We start from the raw sequence: 27,915 nt of genomic DNA on the forward strand, positions 1-27,915 counted from the left end.
AGAGTTGATAAGCAGCATGTTCTCAACAGGTCTCTTCAGATTCCACCATAGTCTTCTAATACCAAATCAACCCACTCACCCAGCCAATCAAGCAACTGGTTCAACATTTATAGATCATCAATTATTCAGTGATTTGTTATTTTATATGGAAACAGAACAAGGCAAAGGTTTTAAAGAATTAACTTTTATTTTTGCTTAGTTTTATTAAAAAAATAAATATGTCATAAAGCTTTTGTTTCCTTTAGGGAGAAAAAAAGGAACAAGTTCCATAAAATCAAACAAGCAATGGTAACATGTCTTAACTTGAAAACGACTTGGGAATCACTGGTTTACAAGTTATAATTGAATGAACGACTGCCACAGTTGCCCTTTTCCTCCTGCCAATGGCAGCAAACAACAGGAACAACTAGGGCAAAATAAATAATTATGTGGAAGCCCTGGTAAGTGCTTAAACAGACTGATTCACTGAGAGGTCTGTACAGCTATACTTTGCTTTAAATAACAAAGAATTTCCTGTAAAGTTTGGGTAAATGAGATAACCACAAACATACAAGGAGAGGTTGGTATCTGAAGGACTTCTGTGGTAAATTATTTTATGAACAGTCACTTTCACTTTAGTTATTCAGGTTTTTACTTTGCTTAAAAGTACTACCTCTGTGAATTGAGGCAACAGCACATTCACCCAACAATGCTCTTGCTGGGCCAGTGGCACTATTTCCAAGTTTGTGTTTCTATTAAAGTAAGTAGTGTAAGGTACAGAGTCAGCCAAGAAATCCAGTGCATCTGGCAAAGCAGGCATAGGGGTGGGCTTGCTGTCTTTAACAACTCAACTCAGCAGCTGTGGCAAAGCACAGTAAGCAGCCTTTCACTTTGGATGTAGATGTCTTCTATTGTTTTAATACCAGTCTGGGGCTAGGTCTGGAATTCCAAAAGAAGTACTTTTAACCCTCTAGACTGGCTTTAACCAATGTAGTGGGCAACATTGGAAGAAACTGACTTTTCTTTCCATGGCTGAATTTAACACATGTATCACACTCCACAACTAATTAATGGAAATTTTGTTGGTGACAATTTTTTCCAAATGGTTCCTTTATTGTTATTATTTTACTTCCTCTGTATAGATACTGAATTTTCAGGAAAATTTTGGAGGTTTCTGAGTGGGTCATGTATTTCAGTTCTGCCCACAGAATGAAAAATTCTTCCCACCTTCCAAAATTACATGAACCTATACTACCCCAAAGTATAACACATAATGCTTTGGATAGGTAATAAGCATGGTAGTATCAGTTCCAGTTGGTTTTATCAATGTTAAGTAAACAGAATCCCCACTTTGCTCACAGCCTCTATTTGTTTTGACCAAACTCCTACCAGACCCAAGCAACATTTAATTAGGCTAGTCAGTTGTTTTTGTTTTTGTCTCCAAACACTTCTACTAATATTGCTGCCTATATGTACAAGTGTGAATGAAGAATATGCACTCTTTAGTCTTTTCCACACTGAGTACACTAACAATTAGTAAATAATTAAATAATGAGTGGCCATTTAAAAACCCATTATTTCTTTAAAAAAAAAAATTACTTTCTAGCACTTAAAAAAATTGGGCCTGAAAAGAATTCTACTTCTGTTCAATGCTGTTTCCCACCCAGTCCCACCCAAACCTGCTACAAATGCTGGATTGAGTTCATATCAAATAACTTAGTAGTACCAAGGTTTTCAAATGGCAACAGTGTTACTGACTTCTTCATATTGGATAACAAAATAAGGGTAACTCTGGTCATCATTAAAAATGACAAAAATCTGAGGCTCAAAGAAATTATCCACACAAGAGTCATATAAGTCACTGGTGACACTGCCAGGATTGACTGGAGGGGGCCTTCTCATGCCATGACTGCCCATTGTATATCTGCCAGTCAACACTTTGGCCAAAAACATGAAATGGACTCCTTTGGAGGACTTCTTAGAAAAGTTATGAGAGTAGCTTGCCTTCTTTGCAAAATAACTGCCTTGTCCAAACATTGTAGCATGCTTTCCACAGACACGAGGGTCAAAGTTGTGCTTGCAGATTCCATCTACTACATCTTGGGATGTTCCATGAAATAAGTGTCTCTCATTTATTATTCGGTCACGGCCAAACATTTTTCTGTTCATATATTCTTTTTTCCTAATGCAAAAAGTAGACAGGTATTTAGGAGGACATGCAAATTATAATAATAAACAGAATGCAGTCAAACTTTGCTTTACGGTTTCAAGGGTAAAAATATAGTAAACTAGCTATGAAAGTAAAGTGCCAAAAAAAATTATACTATAGTTTATTATAAATTTTAACTGTACTATTTATAGGTATATTATGATGAGTAGATGTGTGCTTACATGGAAAAATGTGAATATATTATACTATGCAAGTGTTTATATACTTGATAACAGCTATATTAAGAAATGTTTTCTTAAATTTTTCATACCTCTGACTCACCTTTTATATTTTTCCCAAAGAAACTGGTTTTGAACTCTCAAAATTTGTAAAATTCTATATTTAAATTCAGGTACAGTTTTATGAAAAAGATTGTAAATGATTCGATAACTTTTATCCTCTGCAGAAACAGGCACTTGGATGAAGTCCTGAGATGGATGCATATAAACCCATGTTTCAGGGTAAAAGTTTGCTGAAGTTACTCCATCTGGGCAGATGATTTGTGATGAAGTTGCTTCAAGAGGCAGAGAAGCCTGAGTGGGAACCCCACCAAGTGTCCTAAAATGGAGAAGAAACACTAAGTAAAGCAGTCAGGAATTGGTACATCTCATGGTATACAATGCTTTGCGTTAATGTCCAGTTTTATACTTAAGTGCTTAAGTATTAGTAAGTTATTTACTTCCTGAAGGGAAGAACATAAACCTGAGTGTGCTGGTGCATAGCTATGACACCAGCACTCAGGAGGAGATAAGAGGCAGTCAAGTATAACCTCAGGTCAGCCTGGGAAACTGTCTCAAAAACCAACCAACCAAACAAACAAACAAAAAACCCTAACTAGGGGACTAATAAGGTTAGGTAGGATCAAGTAATTAAATGATTATCTGTGATGTTTAATGCCCTGGGTTCAATATCCAGCACCCTTCTCCCTGCCTTCTACCCTCAAATAGAGCTAATAGATGCCAGAATGTGCACCATTCATTCAATCTTTGAGTTCAGCTTTGTTACTTACAAAGATGAATTTAAATAAACAGTAGGCTTGCTTTTTCTCATCCAGTCCATATATTTAAATCATACTTCTCAGCTATTTCAAAACAAGGAGAAGGGAAGAAGCGAAGAATAGGAAATCCTGACCCTGAGACCTAGTTTCAGCACCAGGGTACTGTAACACTCACTCATCAGTACATGGTGGTCACAAGGAAGGAGTAATGTCTGCCAAGTGGATTAGGAAATTGACATTTTCAAAAGAGCTTTGTGACACAGAGGTTACAGTCATATATGAACATTCATCTTGTCTCTATAGAGCATCTCCTACCATCATTCTCATTAGTCACCTACTGAGCATGTATACATATTTCACACACAATATCACTGTCACAAGTGACAGTGGGGTTTGATTATCCCTGCTTTTCAAATACAGAAACTGTTCAGAGAGGTTAATAATTCGAACCTAATATAGCAGATGATCCATTTTTTAACCCAGACCTGTTTCTCTCTGTTTTCATGTTTTACAACTTACAATAAAATAATGCTACTAAGTGATAGAACAAGATGTTTGCCTGATTCTTATGACAACTACTATTTCTGGTATTAGTACTACTGCATTGCCATTATACTCTTAAAAGATGGTCTATTAAGAAGCTAATGCTATAGAAACACAGTTACCTTCTCTAATCCCTGTCAGCTTCAAGTAAGTAGCTGTTCCTTTAATTCAATGTGCCCCAAAGCCCCTTTGTAAGTCAAAGTTCTAAGTGGGTGGATTCAGGGGCATATTTAAAGTAGTTTCTCCAACCTTTACAACAAAAGACACACATTTCTTGTCTTTTGGATCATGACAGCCCTGACAACTTTGAAACATGGTACAGGTTTATTTTCCTGTTACAATGCTTATATTTTTCACTGGTATGTTTTTCAAAAGAGAAGCCTCACTTCTTTAATCAGATCCTCAAAAAGTCTAGCTCTCCTTAAAATGCCATCATTATTCTGAACAAATTACAAGAAAGTGTTGAACTTTTAGCTCCTCCCTTTATCCTGCTTTGCAAAGTTAGGTAATAGCCCACTTGATTTCAATAATAAGTTTGACATTTCCAACAAAGACAAGATTCTTCCCAAACATTCTACTTAAGACATATTTGTTATTTACAGTTGGAATACAAAATAATGGGTTTCATTATGATGTTTTATAAATGCTATGATGGTTAATCATACAGGATTCATAATCACACAAGAATAAACCTAATGGCATTCTGTAAAGACATTCCCAGTTGGTCTGGGTCTCAGACTAAGTAAAAAGGAAGACAGCATTCTTTTCTGTTAACAGACATAGCACGACCAGCTATCTCACATATCTTCCAACATAACTTTCCTGCCACAATCATTAACTGTATCCTCAAATTATGAGCCACAACAAACCATTCCTTCCTTAAGTTTGTTTTTATTAGGTATTTTGCCAAGGTAATGAGAAAGGTAAATAATACACATGTATAGCTTTGTACTTTGTTTATTCCATTACTCTTTATTGTCCCCTATCCTCCTCCCAGACTCCCTGTTCCACTTTCATATCTGCCTTACATATAACAGTAAACATATATTCTGTTTATTTATCTATTGATGGGCATGTAAAGATGATTCTTTATTTTGACTATTATGACTAGTGCAGCAATAAACATGAATATGCAGATATTCTAGATTCTATATATGGGTAACATCTATTCCCACACATATATGCTTTCATCAAGCTAACTTTCTAACCCTACTAAAACATCTAAAGACATGTATGATGGACTTTTATACTCCAGCTGCCATGTCAAAAAAAAAAAAGTGTGCATATGTATTGCTGTGTATGTTTCAAGCAATGTTACAAATGTACCACTGAGAATGCTGTTTTTATTCAGCTTGTATTATACCAATAACATACCCCATAACATTCTGAAGAATGGCTTTTCCAATTCCAACCTTACTCTCCTTGTCTCCCTTTACCATTTTGAAATGTTTCCTAAACCAATTTTAGTACGGAAATAAAAATGAATTAATTTTATCCCCTAAGGGAAGAGTCAAAGAAACCAAGTTTAGCATTCTTATAACCATGAGAAGATCACATGTAATAGATGTCCTTTCAACTGTAAGACATGGCCCCTCAAGCCCCTTATTTTTTTTTTTTTTGATGACTGATGAGTATAATTTTAGCTCTATTATATCCTTTAGACTATGATTTCACTCTCCCAAAGTTTTGATTATTTCCTTTATATTTATTTTATTTTTTATTTAATTTTTTATTTAATTTCTACAAATTATAATTTCACATGTCAATCCCTTCTCCCTCTCCCCCTCCTCCCCCCCAATCTCCTACCATCTGCTTCCCCCCTTCACTCCCCATAGAGGGTAGAGCCTTCCACGGGGGCTCCCAAAAGTCCACCACATCATCCTGTCAAGCCCCTTATTTTGATTTGTTGCTTATGTTACTTCAGTTCAAGTATTCTAGGAATATTAAAGAACAGGCTTCTTATCAGCATCAGGAAAATTCTTTAAACAATGGAATGTGCTGGAAATTGTTTCCTTTGATTCTTTGAATTTAATGATTAAATGTAAAACACAAAACATTCTCTCTAGTTAAGAACTCGACCCCTGACATCTGCTTTTTGGAACAAATCCCCCTTCCTCCTTCTCCATAGTAGGAGGCAATGTCCTACAGCTGTATACCAGAAATGCAGATCGGATGGTGTATTTAATACTTCATCCTGGCCAACCCTACTCTATGCTTTTCTTCTTGAAACATCTGCCTGTTCTCATTGCCTTGCTGATCTCTCATTTTAATCCTTTTATTATTCCTGTTTCAGACAGGAAGACTAAAACAGAATTTTTGAAAAGAAAAAGCAAATAATTATTTTCTTTTTTTGCAAGTCTGCATTATAAAAAAGGGCATATTTGTGCTCATATTATTTTTATTTTATACCTTTAAATATAAGGTTAAAAAAAAAGGTGGGGAGCATAATCCCTTAAGTACCTCTTTTCACCATTTAAAACTTTCCCCAACAATGTAGCATTTGAATGAGAATTAAGACCCTAAGAGAGAAGCCACATCTTGCATCTTTTAGCTCTGCCGCCAAGCTGCTGGTCTTACTAATGAGTTCTACTGTCTCACCAAGAAAACACTATGTTCCTAACTACTGGATGTAGACGCTAGCTCCAGCTGTGCTAGTAGGGAAATCCCAGCAATAATGTTTTTTATTACTTCTAACAAAAAAAAAAAAACAACAAAAAAAAAAAACTTAGAAGTTAACAATTTTCATTTTCAAATATGGACTTGGAAGAAAATATAAGCCAATATACTTCTAAAATTATCTTATTTACAAGCTGACTTTGAATTCTAATTGTTTGAGGGATTCTTTTCATTTTGGAGTGTTGTGTGTGTGTTTTAAGACAGGGTCTCCCTTGGTTGCCCAGGTTGGTCTGCAATTTGGTATGCATCCCAGGCTGGCTTCAAACTCGAAGACCTCCTATCTTTACCCCCTAAGCACCAAGGTTACAGCCCGAGTCATCATGACCAGCTTGACTTTTTTTTAATGGTCCTCTTTCAATTCCAGGATTAAATTTATTAAATTCCATGAACGACTTGAAATAAAAATAGTAGAAATATGAAAACAACACTTCTACCTTACAGATCAAAATGGATCAAAATATTTTAGTTCACAGAAACTAAATAAACATAGTATCACCTTCAAAGCAAACTCTAGTAATGGTATATATGGATAGAGGTTATAATTGTCCTAGATAAACTTTTTACACTCACATGTGCCATGGAGCATGAGTGGAGGTCAAAGGACAACTTTTAGGAGTCAGTTCTCTTTCCACCTCTTTGGGTCCAAAAAAATCAAACTCAGGTCATTATCAATCTTGGCAGGAAGAGCCATTAACCACTGAGCCACCCTAGACTAACGCTCAAAGGCTACTGTATGAGTTGTCCTTCAGTATCTATAAAGATATACCAGTGGACTGTTTGGAGGGAAGGAAAGAGTGGAACTTGGGAAGATGAAAGCACTCACCTGCAATTCATGTGAGGCCTAACTTCTTTTATTAAGAAACTATATTTTTAGGAACTAGGACAGATAATTTCAATATCACAAGAAGTTATGCCTTACTTAATCAAGAAAGAATATCAATTATCATATTAAAATTTGCACAAGGAAGAAAGAATGGAGAATATCACTTTACAGAACTCCACTCAAGTCTTCTGGCCATTTATCTGAGTCTTGTAATTTGGAAGCATCTCCTTAGAAGAAAGAAACAGCTTCATTCCAAACATGTTGTTTTAGTTGTAGGAAAATGTTAACTACAACCTGCTTTTCAGTTCAAAACTCCAATATAAAACTCATGCTTTTAGGGTTGGGTGAACCACAGTTATTTGAACTCGAATTACTGAAGAATTCAATCTAAAGAAAGCACAATTTCAAATTCTGGTAATAGCAACCAAAATAATTCTCTTAAATTTGGTACCCAGTAGTGCATTTACATAAATGGAAAGTAAAAATGAAGAGAAAAAAACAACTGGAAACTTACTGTAAATATGGGATCAGTATGAAACAGGATCGGAAAAGGGGTCTCCGTTTTATTTCTCTCCGGAAGAATGAGTTGTGGAGAATGTAATGGTTGTTCCACATCATAAATCTAACTTCTTTCAGACCCCGAGAGTTGGCTTCTTCAATTAATCGAACAACAGACTACAGAGGAGAAAATAGAAGGTAAATGAAAATCAAATTTATAATCTCTATAAGATATGAGAAAAATAACTGCTAACATCAAAGGAATTTCAATAAATACAATAAATCAAACTATAGTTAGGATTTCTGTCCCTCAAATATTTAAAGTAGAAAGACATTCTCTGTTCACAAGAGCATGGATATCTGCCTTATGACACATGTGAGGCTCAGTGGTCTGTTCTATTTTCAATCTTAATGATGTCTAAGAGACTTTCTTGATTTACATTTGTTAAGGAAATTTTCAGAATGAGAATTAAAGGTAAAGGTAAAGGGCCCAAATTTCAAAAGCATCAATATATTAAAAAGCAAAAAACAAAAAGTTCTAAGCCTAAGAAACCTGAGAGTAAGAGCACAAGGATAGTCCAAGAATTACATTTAAACACCCCCTTACCCTATTTAGAAGGCAGATACCAATCAATTCTTAAATGGCAAAATTAAACATCAATAGTGTGTTTAATTGGGGTTAAGATATTGGTCCATGTCTTTAAAAAATACATACATTCCAAAATCTCCTTTTGTAATTCTACAAATGACATTAAGAAACTGACAGATCATTGGAATAAGAACTTGATCTCTGACATCCAGATTCAGTTACAAGCAATGCTTTGTAACTGATGAGTTCTACCTCATAATATGAATGCATGTGCACATGATAAAATTCTAAAGAAATGATTTGCCTAACCATAGCTTAACCTATTCAATCACTTCTTCCACGGACTCAAGAGTGCTTCTTGTTCCATTTGGCTTCTAAAAATGTTAAATTTAACATGGTTTAATTTCTATAAGCACAGAAGGCAGATATAGTTAAAAGTTATACCAATTCTCATCTCATTAAAATTATTATGTAGATGGCACCAAGTCTGTAAGTACTTCATCTCTATACTGTAAGATTCTGGGAAAGTCCTTTAGTGGCATTCTATGCATGGGTTTCAGATTGATGTAAAGAAATATACTTTTAGAAATATGAAGAGAGAAGTTTTACCTGTAACAGCAAGACTTTAAAAAAAATTACATCCTTAAGGTATTTAGTTCTAGTCACTGTTGGGAAAGGAAAAAAGACCACAGGAAAAAACTGAAAGCATTTAAAAGAAAAAAGAACATGCAAATACCTCAGGATACTCTCTCCATCCAAAGTGGTCTCTACAGAAGAATTTCCAATATGTGTTGTAAATAGCGTTTGTATTACTACAGGGTGGTGTACACAGCCTTCGTAGTTGGTCAAATTCAGTTGTTTCAAATACAGTCATGGCATTCAAATCTGCCCAAAAGTCTTGTCCTCTAGAAAGACCCAAGAAAAAAGACCTGCTAAATAAAAGTACCTAAACATCTTATTGGGCATTAAGAATATCTAACATAGCCTGCCATAGGATTATTTTTACTTGGTATAAAAGGACATTATTGGTTGTTTCCCCAACATCCATTCTCTACATGTTCATTTCTAAGTAGACCAACATTTCCAGGTCATATCCTTTTGGCATGATTAAAATAATTAATAATAATAATAAAAACCCATGGTCACCACTGGTTCAATCCATCAACCAATATAACCCTAGCTGCTTCTTCCTGGTTAAGATGAGCCAAACCCTGGCATCAACCATCAGGAAGTCAGGATGAACAATGAAACTGATAAAAAAAAAAAAAAAAAAGACAGAGAAACAAAAATTTCTTTTAAAATATGGCCCTTTTTTTTCCAGAAGTGTCAGGTTATCTGTACCAGTGTAAGTATGTATTATTGCCTGATGGGGCAGGGAAAAAGATGACAGAAAATCAAAATGACACCAGATGAAGCCAGTTCTGCTGATTCAACAAGCATCAATATTACGTTTTATCCTGTAAGTGAAAAAAAATGTTAAAAAGTAATTTGAATTATTGAGGGCTAACTATGAGAATTTTTCTTGTCATTTTGTTATCTAGCCTGTTATTGTTAAGTTAAACCTTTACAAACATCTCCATATTTTTTTTTTTTCTTTTGAGGCAGGGTCTCATGTAGTTCAAGCTGGCCTTATATAGCTAAGGACTAGCCTTGAACTCCTGGTTTCCTACCTCTACCTCTGATATTACAGGTGCTGTGCCACCATACCTGGCTTACATCTCCAAATTGTAGGGAGACAAGTCCATTCTAAGAATCAAATTCACTTAAATCATTAATTGACAAAGGATGGCCTAAATAAAACATGTTTCCTCTTTAGCAAATCATTAGTTCATGTTGAAACATCTGAAACATTAACTTTAAGAAACTAGTAAAATGTTCATTGTACTCTGCTCTGTACAATGCCCATTTGCAAATTTCCCAAGAAAAATATTTTTTTAAAAATAACATTACAGGTGTTTGTTATTAAGTTCCTGACTGCTTTTCTTCAGTCTTTCCACTCTCAACACAGACCTCTAAGTGGATATCTATAAAACAGAGGACACTCCAGATCCAGTGACCTTAATATGGGAAATCAAGTATTGGGACACACTTTCCTTGTTACAAAACAAGATTTTGAGAAGGGTATTCATTATTACCTATTTGTCAGTTATTCCAACTTTGTTTTTGGTAATTTGTTTCAAAGACTGTAAATGAGTACCAAAAAACTCTCTGTAGTCAAATGTTTGAAAATTAAACTGGTTACACAAGTTAAGCCATTTACTGTAGCCTTTCTTCACTCCCTGTAGTATGCTAAGGATGACACTGTAGTGCTATGGTAAGAATGACAAAGCATACTTCCAAAATCAGCCAAGACTCTTTCCCTTTCTCACATGACTATCTATTAACATCTCTCAATGCACATACCCCTGGCAAATTTCAAGGAAAATCTCCCTCCTACCATTATTTATGATCAGGTCCTACTCTTTAGGAAAGAAAATGAAGCAAAACTAAGCTAAAACTACCAAGATAACAAAAACTACCTAACTTGTAAAAAACATTACGTTCCTTTAAAAATACCTAAGATTCTCCTGTCCCAAAGCAAATTTCTTGCCCAGAAAGAGTACTGACTAGGATTTGGTCTTCAAAACATTCAACTTAAATTAAGCATGAAGTCAAAAATAAATAAATAAAATGCAGCTGAAAATACCATTCTGGGGAAAAGTAACATGAATATAGAAAAGAAACTATTAGAGAGAAGTAGAGAAGAGGTATAAGGAATAAGGGTAAGGGGACAGATTTTCTCAAAGTTCATTATGAAATAATGAAATCCATTTATATGGCATAATTAGGAATTTTCAAAACATAAGGGGCAAATCACATTTGGACACTATTTCGTTTAAAGTTATTTATTTATAACTAGTAATATTTAACTTAAAAGGAAAAATGTTCATAGGAAATTCTAGAAAAAGGAAAAATTAACCCTAAAACCAGAAATTCCTATGCTTAAGTCCAACTTCATATTACAAATGCCTGGAGCAATTTTCATGTCACTTTATAAATGAGAATCTGACAACTGAGGAAAGAGAAAAATCTTTCTCTCTTTGAAGGACATTTCAAGTTTCTAAACATATTTCCCATTAACTTCATTTCCCAGTAACTGCTTCTCAAGAAGTTAAACTGTCATTCCCACTTTTTGCTGTTTAGGTTTTATTGTGAACATCACTCCAGCAATTTCTGCACAAGCCTTTATCACTAAAACTTCATAGCTAACGATTTGCATGAGAAAACATCTACAAACATGGTTTTTGCTAGATCCTCTATGCATTCTAGTCCTTTGGGCATTATGAAATTTCTATGACAAGTCCTAAATTTACTTTCTTTGGATTGATTTATTAAAATACTGTTTATATTTCATTTTTAATATGCTCTTCCAGACTTGATAGAGGTAAAATAACAAATGTGATAAACATTATCTTTTTATAAGATTAATTTTGCTACCTGCTTTCCCTTAAACAGGGAATGCTTTAAAAATTCGAAGCCAAGAGTTTCTTTTTCTCCTACAATCTGTATCACTATACAGGTGCATAACATAATTACTAACTGCTCAACATCTTCTTTAGCAAGCCATTACTTCCTATTACCAGAAAGAAGTTATAAGTCATCTATGTATGGTAATAAATGGTGGGCTAAATTAAACAATGTACAAAGATTTAAACAGATGTGATCTCAGTTTTCCAGGGTTCCAAAGAAATGGTATACATCTGTCCATATAAATTCATTAGTGGCAAATAATATTCAAACAGCCAGAGTAAATGATAAATATGCAGCAGAAGAAAATTGGTCACTGGTGTCCAGAAATGGATAAAGGTCAAGAAAAATAAAAGACTTTATTAATCCAAGATGTATATAAGGAAAAGATTTTTAGGAGTGTAAATACATAAAATGTCAACCAGTAAAGGGGCTGTGCAGGAGAACAAGAAAATGAGTTAAGTGCTTTACTCCTCGGAACATGGGAAACTGTTCAAACTATCGGAGAAGACCTTCTAAATAGTACATAAGACATGAAGGACATGAATACCATGTACAGGCAATAGGAGAGCAGAAATTAACCCAGGACCTTAGAGTATAGAAGATAAAGAGGGAGAAAGTAGACAGGGATGCAGTAAATATAGGACATGTAGAAACTGAACAAGAGAAGCAAAGCTATAAAATGAGGGGGGAGAGGTCACTATAAAAGTGGAGTATAACCATCCTGGTGGATGAGAACTTTACTCTTATATAAGGTAATTTCTACTGAGAGATGGCCAGAATGCAGGTGAGATGGCTACTATATTGGAGAATTTAGTCACAACCTCATTATTAATCAGAGGGACAAAAACACATCCTATGAGCAAGTTTTACTACAAGAATGAAATTAGAAACTATTACATGTTTTGCTAACAAACATATACCACACATACTTGTTCAAAACTCCAGATAGAAAACTAACTTGAAATTCTGGAAAGGACCCATTCTCATAATTTAGATTCTTAATAATTATATTAAGGTATCTCACAAATTCCTTCACATAGTAATTAAGCCAACATTTTCAGACATATCTTACCAATGTAGGAACTAGTACCCACACATCATTTCATATATATGTACACACACACACACACACACACACACACACACACACACACACACACCAGATAATAAGAAAGTGAAAAGATACCACAATGTGAAAGATAAACAGAGGTGAAAGATCAAAACCAACAGAGAAATAGGTATTGAGTAAAACAGAAATTATGACATTTCTTGCTCAGATAGTTTTCTGTTTATGCATTATGCATTTGGGAACTCAGTCCACAACATAACAGTCTTGAACACTTTTTCTACTTATAGAGTAATTGAGGGACTGGTGAGATGGCTCTGGGTTATCTGTACTTTGCCAAGCCTGACATCCCCGGAATCCACATGGTAGAAGAGCAAAACTGACTCCAACATGTGGTCCTCTGACCCCCGTAACTGTGGTATGGCATGCCTCTCCCCCATCACACGCAAAATAAATCTGATGTAATGAAGTATTTGAAACCATAAAGGAAATAATGACAGTTTAAAAAATAATTTTAAGAAGATGCAATGACTATGTACTGGATTATACACTAGGGACAGAAGACTGAAAAAAGTCAAAATGCCACAGAACATTAGTTTAAGACAGAAAAGCAACCCTCTGTTAAAATGTGAAATGTGGGATAAAGGCAATCTGAGGATAACTCAAAAGTAGATGGGTTAGACAAAGTGTGGTAGTACACACCTTTAGTTCCAGTACTCAGAAGACACTCTACATAGTGAGTTCCAGGCCAATCACATAGTGAGATCTTGTCTTTAAAAAAAAAAAAATACTGATCAATGGCCTGTCACTGCTGGTAAAGGTATCAGGAGAGATAACAAGGGCTGTCTCAGAAAGTGTGACATGTGAACTTAAGTCACCAAACAGACCACCACAGGTGACTTAACATGTGTAGAAGTTTAAGCAGGGCATGAGGGTAGAGTGCAAGAAGCACATGCAGTTCATGTGGGAGGTCAGAGTGTATGTGTATATGTGGGAGGTGATTAGAGATAAGACTGGACTGGAGAGATTGGCTGGAGCCAGATAAGAAAGAGCTTTGTATGCTGGGTTAAGAGGTTAGGGCTTGATCCTATGGGCACGATGACTTTCAACAAAGCCCATGTTTGCCTGTTTTTAAAGCTTACTCCAGTAAGATGATTTATTTTCAGTAGAAGAAAGATAAAGAGGAGGGATAAAGACCAGCAATCTTTTGCAGGACATTAGCATATTTATTAATATTCATACTAAGTTTAACAAGTATATGATACAAATGTTGGCAAACTAAGGAGGCAATAAAAGAGCTGTTTGAGAGGTTAGGGTTAGGATCAAACTACATAAAGAACAATTATATGTGGGCAAGAAATCCAGTTCATGATGGCCAGGTATGGTAGCACACACATGTAACACCAGCACTTGGAAGACTGAGACAGATGAATTGTCAAGTCTGAGGCCAGTCTGCATTACAACAAAGACTTCTCAGGGTCCAGAATGTGTCCTATATGTCTGTGTTCTCAGTTGATGCCAAAAAAAAAAAAAAATTATAGGAGGCAGAACACTTCTAAGTGGGAAAATGACGTAAATAAAAATTAGAATTGAGACTTCAGCAGAGTAAATGAAGTATACACTTTTCTGAACATTACTCTGCTCAGTTTTAACAAGATCAGCTAGACTTCGGAACCTTGGCTTTCTGCCTGTTAAAGAGTTAACCAGTTTCTACAAGGATAAATCTATGACTTCAAGCATTAGCACTCATTCTAATAGGCTGAACTAACCAATCATAATTAGTAAGCCCTCTTATTTTTTTACTACTATGTAAAAAGAAAATGTCTCCTTAGGCTGGGGGTCATAATGATAGAAGGAAAAGATTAAATGCTGCCTGAAGAGTATATAGGCTGTCCGAGCTTAAGACAAGTTTGACACATGAGAATGTTTGCTATTGCTGCTGAAGAAATTTGACAGGGACACAAAATATAGCTGGCTTTTGATACATGGCTTTGATGTTTCAGTTATGCTGGAGTATCACAGGAGATGAGAACCAAAGACATGGTGTTTAATATACCAACATATTTTGTGAAAGCACTACAGTTATTAAACTTCAGAGAACTATGTACTTCATACCTTAAACTATGCAGTTAAACTTTTATAAAAATGAGTAATAGCCCCTTTGCTAAAAGTAAGATTTTTTCCTTACCTCAAAGTAGACAATAAAAATATTTGCCATATGAATACATACTGAAGGCACAAATATTGGTTAATTTCAATTTGAGAGGAGGGGATTGAATCCAGGCCATCGCCTGTGCTAGGGCCCCCTTTTTTTTATTCTTTGTGACAGAGCCTAAACTGTCTACAATGACCTTGAACTTGCAGTCCCCTTGCCAGATTACAGATATGTAACATCAGGCCTGGATAACAATCTTTCAATCTAAAAGTATTTCAAGAGGGTTGATAGTTTTCTATATTAGAGGCACTATCACTATAGTGCCTCAAACAAATAGTAGAGAGATCCTGGGTGAGAAAATAAGACTCTTATAAATTCTGACATTCCATACAACAACTTTCACTCTCCACTAGAGGCTTAAAATTATAAACAATTTATATACCTGGCTTCCTTTTGTATTTCAGAGTAGCTACGGTCACACACATTCATAAGACAAATGACAGAGTTTACACTATTATCCATATGGATCTCAGTAGCTATGGGGAGATTAAAAACCAAATGTTGGAGTTGGATATATGACTCAGCAGTTAACAGCACTTGCTGTTCTTGCAGAGGACTTAGGTTTGATCTTAACCATGTGATGGTTCACAATCATCTAAAACTCCAGTTCCAGGCAATCTCTTCTGACCTCTTTGGTACCAGGCATGCACATGGTGCAATGCATACATGTAGGAAAAATAAAATAACAAATCTTTAATGTTGATTATAAATTAAATGTGCTCACTTTAAAGAGGTTGATCTAGCAGAGACAGGATTACTGAGGCTTAGGTCACTCAGTAAAACTATTAACATAAAATCAGAATCATAGACTTACCCAATGTTTCCAAACACATTAAAACATTTTGGGTAAGGGTATCCCCATTTTAAGATATAACCCATTTTTAAAAGTGGTCATTAAGCAAAATTATGCCCATGTGTGCTGTTTCCCTTGGATTATCCTGAATATGAGAAACATGTCTTAGAATTTCTGAGAAGGCAGACAGCTATAAGCAGAACATCACACTTATCTGTATGTCAAACTTCATGCCTGATTTACATGTCAGACATTTAGTGTGTGGTCTTGGAGTCATTCTAGAAGAGAACATAGTAGAATGGGGGTGGTGGGATGGAAATGAAAAGAGGTTAAGAGATAGAAGAAAGGGGAGGTTAATTAAGTTTCCTCAATGAAAGAATATTCCAAAGAATGTGGAGAATGGAATAAAATGCAGTTAGTATCTAGTTTATACTAAAACAAAACAAAAAACCATGATACTAAGACACAGCCACTTGAATTCATTTAAATGTTTATTAAAATTCTAATGATCCTATATTTGAAGTTCTTACACCCCTTCTACTCCTCACATTGGCACCTATTACCACCAATGCAACCACTAAAAGCAAAAAGAACAAAATATGACCAGCCTTATTTCAAAATTAAAATAAAACTGCCAGATGAAAACAAAGAACATAGACAGACAAATTTTCTAATGTGATGTGAATAAGTCTAAAATCTTTTGTAAATAAAAAGCATACTTGTGATATCTTCCTGCTATCTATTTAGAGCACTGGGATTAAATTTTGCCCTCTGAAGATGCCAGAAATATCATAGAACCTTAACTTTGATCCAACTTCAATCACATGTCCTAGGACTAGTAGAAGGAAACTATAAGTGAAGTGTATTTAACTGTGGCCTAATAAGGAAGTAAAACTAATTTTTATAAGAATAGCTGGGATAGGAAGCACAGACTGGTTTTTAAAAAACATGCTGAAAGTTACATTTTCACCTTATATTGCTTTAAACTATGCAGTTAAAGATTATTGAAATAAAGATCCTCTTTGTTGAATAAAATATTTTAAAAGCAGGAATTTCAAAGTGATTAATCAAAAATGTGTGCCATGTATACAAGGCAAAAAATTAATTCAATTTTTAAAAATTTGAAAGTAGAAAGGACTAAATAAATTTATTTATAAAACACTTCTACATAAACAAAATATTTAATAGTATATATACATATAAGATGCAATGATAAAATCTTTAAATCACTTTGAAATAATCTCAAATTATAACTTATTTATACATAAGACACTAATTAAAAACATTACAGAACATATTCTAGTAATATCTAGAAAGATACAATGTAGTATTCCAATTTACTTCTAATTTTATATTTCAATTACAAATGACTATTTAAAGGAAACTATTCCATTTTTTTTTTAGCCTTGTCTTTTTTTTCCCCAGTTACTCCAAATAAGAGAAATGGAAATATCCTCACAGATGGCTGTTTATGTATTTGGTGCTAACAATCTAAAGATAAGTAAACAAGTTTTAGCAGACTAAAGTTTAATGGACACAACTAATATACACAGAATCCATCACTGATAGCTTCTCAAGCAAATGCTTATGGAAGGATGGGGAAGTTTTTACAGAAAAGATATTGAGAGACCTTTAAAAACAAAAAAGAAAACTATGACTTTTTACCAAAGTTTTAACCATGATCTTGAATTGTAATTTCTGGGAGGAGAGAAGGTGTCTACAAAGACCTTAAATTTGTCTGATGCATTAAATTTCAGGGATTTGTCAAATTTTTTAATTAACAAATTAATCCTAGAACATTTCACACAACATTTTTGATATATGATAGTACTGGGATAATCCAAATGTCAAAAAGTAAACAAGAAAAGTTTTTCTTGCATCCTCATGAATGTCTTTAACTTTTTTTTTAAAATAAAGATGAGTAATTAGGAAGGAAAACCCAGTATTTCTTCTGTGCTTATTTTTTTAATGTCTAGAAATAAAGTTAAACCAGGTGACAGAAACCAAAAACCAACCACAGCAGGAAATTATTTGGGGTATTTTGTACTGTTTGCTGTCTCCGCCCTGATCAGCTGTGGGAGTTGTGGTGATCAGATTGTAAGCAAGATCCTGAAAGCACTTGTATTCCTGCAGAGCTCATCTTTGGGGTCCCATCCCTGCCATTCTTTGATGCCTGACTAATCAGTGCTGGTAACAACTTGGAGCAAAGAACTTATAGCTATTTCAAATGAGAAGAAACAAGGTAAGAATCTCTTAAGATGCAAAAAGGAATTTTCTTTAAAAAAAAAATACAACTAATGTGAGAAGTGCTATTTCAACCAATGTAACACAAATCTTTCTTTAATTCCTGGAAGCAGTTGCACTGAAAGCATAGGACTTGAATTTGCATAAAGAATACAAATTTACTAAACTCTCAGACAACTTAGTCATGAAAGTTTACAATACACTCTACACAATTTCTTCTGGTACAAATACCAGAATAGAGAAAGACAACAGTCACCCCACATTCTCACTCTTTTAAAAGCTTATCCTTTGCAATAACTATGAAAGGGTTCTTTTCTGGTCAAGTGGGCGCTCAAGTTAGTCAACAGAATAAAGCAGAGAAGGACTGAAAAGACAGACAGATTTTACCGTGTAGAACAGCAAAGAGGAATGCTTAATTAACTTTCTATGCTTTCTTGAAAACAATAACTGGCTAGGTCAGAGAAAAAAAATTCCAAGTTTTACATTGGATAACTAGAAGCATTTTTTTTGGATAACATCAACTTCTAAAATTTGTATCTTCATGATGACAGAATTGGTTCCATTTGGTTAAGTTTGCAATATCTTTTGTACAGACTGATAAATCTACTAAATACAAACTGAAATAAGTTCATTTATTTTACATAAAAGTCTTTAATCTCAAAACTTCACATTGTATTTCAAAATCTACCACTTGAAATTTCAAGCTCTTTTATTTACAATTTGAAGCTTTCGGTTATTATTTCAGAGGTTGGGTTGGATGAGGTTTAACAACTGTAGTAAAAAAGTTAATGGGGGTCTATTATACAGTGTAATTCCTGGTCCTGAGAAAGCCTGACTTTTCATAAATAAGTATAAAAATACTAACTCAAAACCCAAAATCTAACTGATCGTGGCTCAATCTTGAACATTCTTCTATCTCTCAAAGACACAAAATAATTCAATTATAAAAGAAACACTGCTTACTTTAAGAACTGAGTTTCTTTCAAAATCACCAGTGTCCACTCTGAGCCTGCCTTTCACAAAGCTGTGCCAGAATCAATCATAATGGAACACAAAATAAGATTTTTTTTTCCTTTGTAAAGTGATATACACATGCACATAAGTTTCTCCTCCACAACAGAGACTGGTAATTACTGAAGGATGCTGATCTAGGTTAAAAGGACTTGACAACCTAATCTAAATACATTCCAGAACCAACCCCATCAGACCAAGAATGCACAATCTGGTGGCCTCAAATGGGGAATAAGAAATTAGGAGGCCATAGAAAACAGTTACAATTTACAAAGGTTGGCTTTTGCTAGCATTCCTTCAGTACTTAAGTTTATACATGATATAAACTGTTTTACTCTTTAGAAATAGCATTCAAATCTAGAATAAGGTGAGGCTCAATGATCAGAAATACAAAGAATTTAACTTTGCTTTATAACTGAATGTGAGTCCAGGAATTCTGTGCAACAGAAAATAAATGAAACAGATTACAGGGGCACAGAAGAAGTAAAGTATTTTGTATGCCTGAGTTTTTCTTCATACCTTAGTATTACTACTAAGTAATTAGTATTACTTTTTAAGAGTATAATGAAAATTAGAAGCTTTGGATTCAACTAGATAATAAAATACATTATGTATCATGCAATTATACTCAGGACTTGCCAGATAGCCTTACGAGCTTTGATTTTTTTTTTTTTCTGTCTGAATAATTCGAAATCTATGCTTTTTCCAAGGTTCATTTTCATCACATCAGGAAAAGCCTGACCCAACCTGAAGCCAGGTGACAGCTGCTTCAAAATGTAACCTACTTATTGATGAAAAGCTAGAAAAGTAAATGAATGACTGCTATTGATTCCCATGATAGCTCTACACAGAACCACTAACTTCTCTAGATTAGTGCATAGATACCAATTAAGCTTTATTTCATATGTAAATGGAAGCATAAAGAGGTAGGAAAAAAATAAGTCATTGCATGGCTTTATCATAATAGCACAAGGCACCCATTTTGAAAGTCACTTCAAACAAGTTCTTGTTTATGGAGCTCTCTCTTTCTCTTACACAGGAATTTTAAAAATAAATTCAAACTCATACAGCTGTGTATACCCAAGAAATACCAAAAAGTCACAAGGCATAGTTAACATTCAGCTGTTTTTCTCTGTCCAGTGTTATCAACAACACATAATGAATTAGTTCATACATCACAGCTGTGTAGTCGAGACTAATTTGGCTAATTTAACTATTCCAGTCAAGTTCAGTCAGGAGCTTGCTCTGGTTTAGATAATTCACTAAGTTTATATAAACTACAACATAAGCTTTCTATCATTACTATGCATTTCTCTTTGTCTTCTTACAGAGAGCTGATTTGATGTCATCTATTGGCATTATCCCTTGGGTAGATTTTTGGAAAGGTTCATAAAAACTATTACCCATAAAAATACACAGCAACCGCTGGGTGGTGACAGCACACACCTTTAATCCCAGCACTCGGGAGGCAGAGGCAGGAGGATCTTTCTCTGTGAGTTTGAGACCAGCCTGGTCTACAAGAGCTAGTTCCTGGACAGCATCCAAAGCCACAAAGAAACCCTGTCTCGAAAAAATTAAAATTCTATTATCAATAAAACTAAGCAAATATAAATACTAAACTGAGCTGGTATGACAACTCACACCTATAATCAAAGCATTTAGGAAGTTAAGTATAAGGACTGTCATTAATTTATTGCCAGCCTGGGCTACAAAGCAAGATCATGTCTCAAACTAAACAACAGAAACACCTTCTCCTTGAGAAAAACTATCCATGGGTTCACCCTGATCCTTCTTCAAGAAACTGAGAATTAGGAACATTCATTGGTCACAGTTTCATTGGCAAGTTAGCCCCCAAAACCCAGTTTGTGGTTCCCTTCCTTATTAATGAGTAGCAATAATTAAAAGAATGTTCTGACTTACTTTAAAATGAATGTAATTCGAAACTAATGGTCATCTTGGTTGCTAAAGAGATTTGCACTGCCTCCAGTTTCAATTATCAATAGCAGTATTCCAATTAGCAAGGATCCTTTCAAACTGCTTAATTCTGCCACTCAAAACCACCATCTACTAATAATGAGTATCTATAATATTAGAGATTATTTTCTTAATAAAAATACACTTAGTGTTGTTCTCAGCTGCATATTTCAAATTCAGAAATACTTGAAGGCATGGCCCATGTAAAAAAGAAGTCTAAAAATCAAATTTGGAGCTGAGACCTGAAACTAACTAGTTTTCAAGTGATAATGACAATAAACACCTGTGACATACAAAAGCAGAAAATGCAAACAGGAGCATATCTCAAGTTTGTTACAATGAATCAAACAGGCATTTATACCCAAATCTTATAAATGTATTTTTAGTATATAAGCATCATCTTAACTAAAGAGCTGAACTGTGAAATATTTGCTTCCTACCCAATTTCATTCCTGAAAACAAAATAAATACTACACATCTAATTTTGATTGGCTTAGGTGTTAATCCTCACAGGTGCAAAGAAAAATAAAGAATTTCATCTGCATAGTTTGAAACTATTATCCATCTCTGCTTGAGACACAGAACTATAATCATCCCTCAACGTCTACAAAATGATAATATGATATAGTGTATAATGACGATTAAGTCATATAAACTACCCAAAACCAGCAGAACAAACAATTGTCATTCATCCCCTGTTCCTGAATCCCAAGACTGGGTCCAATATGGTCATACACACAGCTGAACACACATTTCCTGGTTATGTGCAATCTGCACAGATAGACCAGCTTTACAGGCCTGACCACAGAGATTAATAGCTTTAGCCAAATAATGTGGTAACCATGTGAACCTGGGCTGCTCCAGCTTGTTTGTGAATCTCTCAGCAAGGCTCAACATGCCGTTATCTGCATCTTGTTGCCAGGAAACACAACATCGCTTTGGAATACAAGGAAAACCAGGTTGCAATGACCACAGGTCAACTCCCCAAAAGCCTAATTTTTGACAATTATTTATAATCTTATGTTTCTTCTTGTAGTTCACTGAGAATTTCATTACTAATTAACGGTTCATATTTCCAGCTATGTTATTACTGCAGGGCTACTTAAGTGTAGTAGCAGCAATATCAATTTTAATAGCAACTCACTCATACTTTTCCTCTCCTGTCATATAAATATTAGTAAACATCATTAATACTAATTTGGAAATCAAGCTCCTACTGTATAACTACTTTATAACTAATCCTACAGTGTATGCTAAAGACTCTAAATCTGTCTACTTTTCAGCAAAATAATCTTACAAGATATAAATGCCCAATATGTTGTTGACCTAAGAATTTTTGGACCTTCTGGAACAAAAATGACTGTCTTGCCTTGCTTGGTATAACAGATTGTAATGTGTTAGACAAGGATCCTGCTACTTTCTTTCTGACCAAGCCAAACAGAAACTTAATGTACCAAAATGTTCAAGTACTCAATGGACTGGAAATCTGCTTCATAAGTGAAGTGAGAGGCCACTGCTCTGAAGTGTCTGCAATCTGGAGCTGGAAGGATTAGAGTAGCTTTGAGAATTCATAAACTTAATTACTCTTGACAGAACAATTAGAATTGCTAGCTCAGGGACAATACAGTTTTTGGACCATACTTATTAAAATGATTTTTAAGAAATAGGGGCTGTGGTGATGGTTCAATCTTCTTGCAGAGGACTAAGGTTCAGTTCCTAGCACACACATGGAGGCTCACAACAGTTTCTAACTTCAGTTCAGGGTATCCAAAACCCTCTTCAGGCCTCTGCAGGCATCAGATGCACATACATTCATGCAGGCAGAACAACACTCAAACACATTCAAACACCATCAAAATCAAAATAGCATTTTTGCATATATATATCGTGTGTGTGTGTATGTGTATAATATATATACATATTACATGTATAATATATGTGAACATCCCTCAAAGCCTACGCACGCACGCACGCACGGACGCATGTATATGGGAAGAACTTCTGAATTATTTATATAAAAATTATTTAATCATACTGATGAGGGCCACAAAAAGCTCCAAATATTATTTCACCTATTTAAAAAACAGCTATCTAACACATAAAAATTTAAAAACTAGATAAGTATTCACTTTAAGATGCACATGGCTTTTCTTTTGAAGTCAAGATGATCACAATTAAAATAGTACTCGATTCACAACACTCAATGTATATATAACTTTCATTCATACACACACTAAACAGAATGACATCTAAGTTGCTCAAATCATAAACAGAGACATTAAAACTCAAACACCATGAAAAATCAGAATAGCATATAAGCCACAAAAAAGAAAATTAAACAAAAACTTAGTACACTACTGAAAGAAACCACTATGCCAAAATTTCAGCTTCTTTTTCTTCCTTCGAACATTTAACAATTTTTAAGTTATAATACATACCCATACTTCATTCTCATTCTGTCATTTTCTGGGTTACAATAAAATCTTTCCAAGTGCTCCTGAGAATCATTGGAAACACTTTGCCACTTCTGAGTGGTTGTCCTTTTGATCTGCCAATGATAGGGCAATATGGTGTGATGTTTCAAACAATCCCTGCCATAAATGCAAGTGCCTTGCAGAAAGTCCATGCAAATTTCAATCCCATTCTCTTGGTGAGTATGGTACTGTAGCTGGTTTACTAGCTCAAATACAAGGTCAAGGGAAGCTTCCTCACTTTTGTCTTGGAAGAGCTCAGTACTCAGCTTATCACTGGTATCCAAAATGTACTGGATTGTAAAACTATTGTCTTGGAAAGTTCCTGGAACATAATCCATAACTTTGTCTATGCAGTCAGGACTAGTAGGAACATCACCTGAAACAGGATGCAAAAGGTCAGTTTGGAAGTGTCCTGTTGTAGAATCTGTCACTGTCCCACTGATGGTTTCTGGTGGAAAACTGTGATCCTGGATTGGAACCACCTGTTCTGGAGCATCAGTAGAAGGATGAGCTTCTGGTAACTGGCCCTCAACATTTGTCTCATCAGGAATCAGGACAGACATACTGTTTTCTGCTGGTGAACATGATGGGTTGAGTTCCAGGGGTTTTTTCACCATACGTTCATGTAAGCTGCTCTCATCTGCATTTTGGTCTCTAGCTCTAAAAACTCCATCAAGCGAGCCAGATTCTAGCAAAGTATTTAATATTGGTCTCAAAGACCTCAGGGTTCCAGTTCCCAATCGTTTCTGATCCTGTTTTTTCTTAAAACAAGTTTTCAATGGACTGATCTTCTCAGAGATTCTCATTTGGCATGAAAAGTCGTCAGGAGGAGAGGGAGGCTGTACTACACAGTCTGGCTCAGGTTCAGTGGTTTCCATTTCCATGATGTGGATTAGCCCCAACTTCGACTCAGTATCTACAAATCCTACCAGGAAAGAAAGAAAGGTGATCATTTGAAAACTGACAACTGAATCCATTCATTCATTAAAACTTTTTGTGTTGGTCTATCTGCAATCACTGCTTCATTATATTTAGCTCTTGCAGGGCAGTTTTCACTTTTATTGAGCAATGAAGACTCCTAAGTTATCCTAAAACCTGAACTAGATAATGGTAGACTGAGAATGTATCTTTCAGTAGGTATGTATCACTTATTCACAGGCTTAATCTATATAACAGGCTGTGATTCTATTGGGGTATGAATTTATATTGTGAGGCAGAAATAACTGTCTTTTTTAGATGAAGCAGAGAAACCACATCTCCACTTAGCTTTGTGGTTCCATTCACAGTTGTTTATGTATGATCTGTCTCATGAGTTTGCAAAAACTTGTTTCTTTGGGAGGGAAGTTCATCAAAAAGATAAACTTTAATAGTTAAAAAGTGAAAGAACTGGGTGGGGGAGGATGTGTGTAAGAATAGACATAGGAGTTTTCAATTGAATTGTGATAGAAGAGAAAACCAGGAGCCTGCTATCATTTTTATAATCTGAAAGTTGCAGTATTTAAGTCCCAAATGTGAAAGATCTGCTTTTACAATTAACAAAAACATTAACAAACTGAAAGAATATCAGAACATGCTTAACTTCAATAGTCATTGTACTGTGTGTTAGTAACCAAGTATAACACAATTATACAAAGGGTCTTCTAGTCCTTGTCTTTAGAAGCTACACATACCCATTTAAAAAAAATCAAATGATAGTAAATTATAAACAAAAAATACACATATAAAACACTAAATTTTAGAATCTGAATGAACTGAGAGAAACTAAGAAATTTTCTTTCAAGAACCAGCCCCTTTACAACGAGTAAGATTTCCAGGTATTTACTAAGGTTGTACCAGATGAGAAGGGACAGTGATGAACAATTAATGGTCGTCTTTTTTCTTGTTCAATAGACTGAAAGAGCCCTTTGATGCAAGAACCTATGATTTAATCAAGTATGCACCTTAGGGGACCAGTACAGTACCTAGTACAATGTGCACTACTGAAGATGACTATATATATTTTGTGGCTGCATTACTGAAGAAAAAGCACACATTAGATTCTTTGCTCTTGGTTGAAGGTCAAAACCAAAAATGATAAAACTGCGTGCTTTTGAAAACGAATATAAAAATCTAGAGCGACTTATAAGTCTGTGTATAAAAAGTGCTTAATAATCAAAACTCAGAAAAATACAAGGCATGGAACAAAGTGTTAGTCTAAGTACAAAAGAGATTTTTTTTTTTCAGAGAGTTCAGTATGAGCTGGCTGGCATTGTTAGAGAAAGCTTCACGAAGGAGGGATCTGACATGAGACATAAATAACTGGAGAGCAGCCAAGCCAGGCGTTATTATTCATCATTCGGTGCTCTTGCCTCAAGGCTCAATTGGCACAGATTGTGGTATTCCCTCTCCGTATCAAACCGGCCTGTGCCTTCCCCCACGCACGCACGTTATCCACTCTTATCACACCAATCCAGGCAAAACACTAAAGCCACCTTGTTTATACGTGAACACACAGGCGCGTGCACACACACACACACACACAACACACACACACACACACAACACGAGAGAGAGAGAGAGAGAGAGAGAGAGAGAGAGAGAGAGAGAGAGAGAGAGAGAAGCTCGCACACAACTTTCCTCTTAACTGCCCTACAAACTCGGAAACAGAACTGGGAAGCAGAGGAGTGGAGTGCGGAAGCCACCAGTTCCTCAATTAGTTTGCATAACAGAAAAATAAAGACTGGAAGGACGTTTCCTCCGGTCGCCCGCAGCGGGCAACCCAATCGCCACCCTTCACCTCGTGACGCCCGGGTCGTCTGGCACTCCCGGCTGATCACACCTTCCATGGAAACCGCCCGCTCCAAACAGCCCGCCGTGAGACACCCGGGCGCCGAGTCCGGGTCCGAGCGACGCCTCCTGCTGGCCGCGACAGTCTCCGCAGCCACCACCGTCCGCCGCGCCCGTTCCACCCGGCTCCGCACTTCGGGTGGGTGTGGGTGAGCATCCCCGCCCTCACCCTGTCCTCAGGAACCCGGGCTCCCCCTCACTCACGGTCCACCCTCCTCATGACCCGACCTCCCCGAAGCCACTCACCCTCCAGCCCTGCCACCCTCCGAGGACCGTCCTGCGAGTCCCGGGGCTGCGGGGCCGAGCCCCAGCTGGCGCTGCCCGGGCGGCGGGGACGAGGAAGGGGACCGGTGCGCACTCAAAGTTACCACCAACACAGCCTGCAAACTTCTGGGCTGCAGCCCGGAACGCGCGCCGGCCGGAACTGTCCCGCAGCGCCGAGCCCTCCCGCAGGGGCTGCCCGGGCTGCTCGCCCCCCGGGGGGGGAGTCTCTGGCCGCCCAGCAGCCCTCCGGCGCGGGTCCATCCATACACCTGCCCAACTCCTGCTGACCGGAGCCTATCCCGTTCCCACCCCTCCAGCGGCGGATGCCACCGCATCCAGCTCTCACCAGCACTCTACGAACCCGCCGCTGTCCCGGCGGGGACTCGGGGCGGCGAGGCCGGCGCCCGCCATCCCGCTGGGGGTCCCTCCACCGCTCGCAGCCCACCCCGAGCCCTTTTACCTCAGGCGAGCCGCCCTTAGAACGGACCACAGGCTCGGCGTGGCGGGACCGGTCTGCGCCAGTGGTTTGATCCTAGGGCGGGTGTCGGTGTCTAGGGGTCGTGGGCGGCCGAGGCGGCGAGCCGCGAGCGGGTCATTCCGCGGACTGGGGCGCAGAAAGCCGCAACAGCGCTCCGGGCTCCGGCTCGCTCGCCTGTCAGCTCCAGCTCTGCTTTAAGCGGCTTCCGGTCTCCTCCTCCCGGCGGTCTCGTCTTGGGGGCGGAGCTTGAGTGTTGAGGGAGTGGGGTGGGGTGAGGGGGCCGGGCGCTCAGTGGGTGCCGGGAAGCGGTCCCGCCTCCCGTGCGCGTGCGCCGGCTCGCGGGCTCGCTCGCTGACGCGCGCGCCCGCGGAAGGCGCGGAGGACGTGCGGGAGGCTCTGTGCTCTCCGGGAGGGGGCGTCACCGCTGGGGAGCCGCCGAGGGTCGGGGAGGGTGTCCGTGTGTGTGTGCGCGCGCGCGCGCGTGTGTGTGTGTGCGCGCGCGTGTGTGTGTGTCTGTCTGTCTGTCTGTGTGTAAAGGCAGCGCCGCGTGGGACGGGCTCCACCTGCCTGCGGACGGATGCAGGGTCACAGTGTTCCCGTGGACACCAGGGCACGCGATGTGAGAGAGGATGTGAAACGGAACGACCGGTTTCGGTGCGGTTGCCTTTGTTTATTCGCCTTCTTACGAGACGCCTCCGGATCCCGAGGGGAAGCGAGTGGCCGCTGCTACCTCCAGCCCCGCGCCG

The 27,915-nt window shown here is 37.1% G+C and overlaps 1 protein-coding gene across 1 annotated transcript; it reads right to left on the reverse strand.

Moving 5' to 3' along the window:
• Positions 1–164: 164 nt before the first annotated feature.
• On the reverse strand, positions 165–27,289 carry Tiparp (TCDD inducible poly(ADP-ribose) polymerase). Its single transcript, XM_027391732.2, has 6 exons — positions 27,152–27,289; positions 23,566–24,526; positions 9,051–9,219; positions 7,742–7,902; positions 2,471–2,746; positions 165–2,161 (listed from the first exon to the last, which is right to left on the reverse strand). The coding sequence occupies exons 2-6, from the start codon at positions 24,483–24,485 to the stop codon at positions 1,714–1,716; spliced, it is 1,974 nt and encodes a 657-aa protein (XP_027247533.1). The 5' UTR covers positions 24,486–24,526; positions 27,152–27,289; the 3' UTR covers positions 165–1,713.
• Positions 27,290–27,915: the final 626 nt, after the last annotated feature.

Source organism: Cricetulus griseus (assembly GCF_003668045.3).
Source record: "Cricetulus griseus strain 17A/GY chromosome 1 unlocalized genomic scaffold, alternate assembly CriGri-PICRH-1.0 chr1_0, whole genome shotgun sequence".
Lineage (NCBI taxonomy): Eukaryota > Metazoa > Chordata > Mammalia > Rodentia > Cricetidae > Cricetulus > Cricetulus griseus.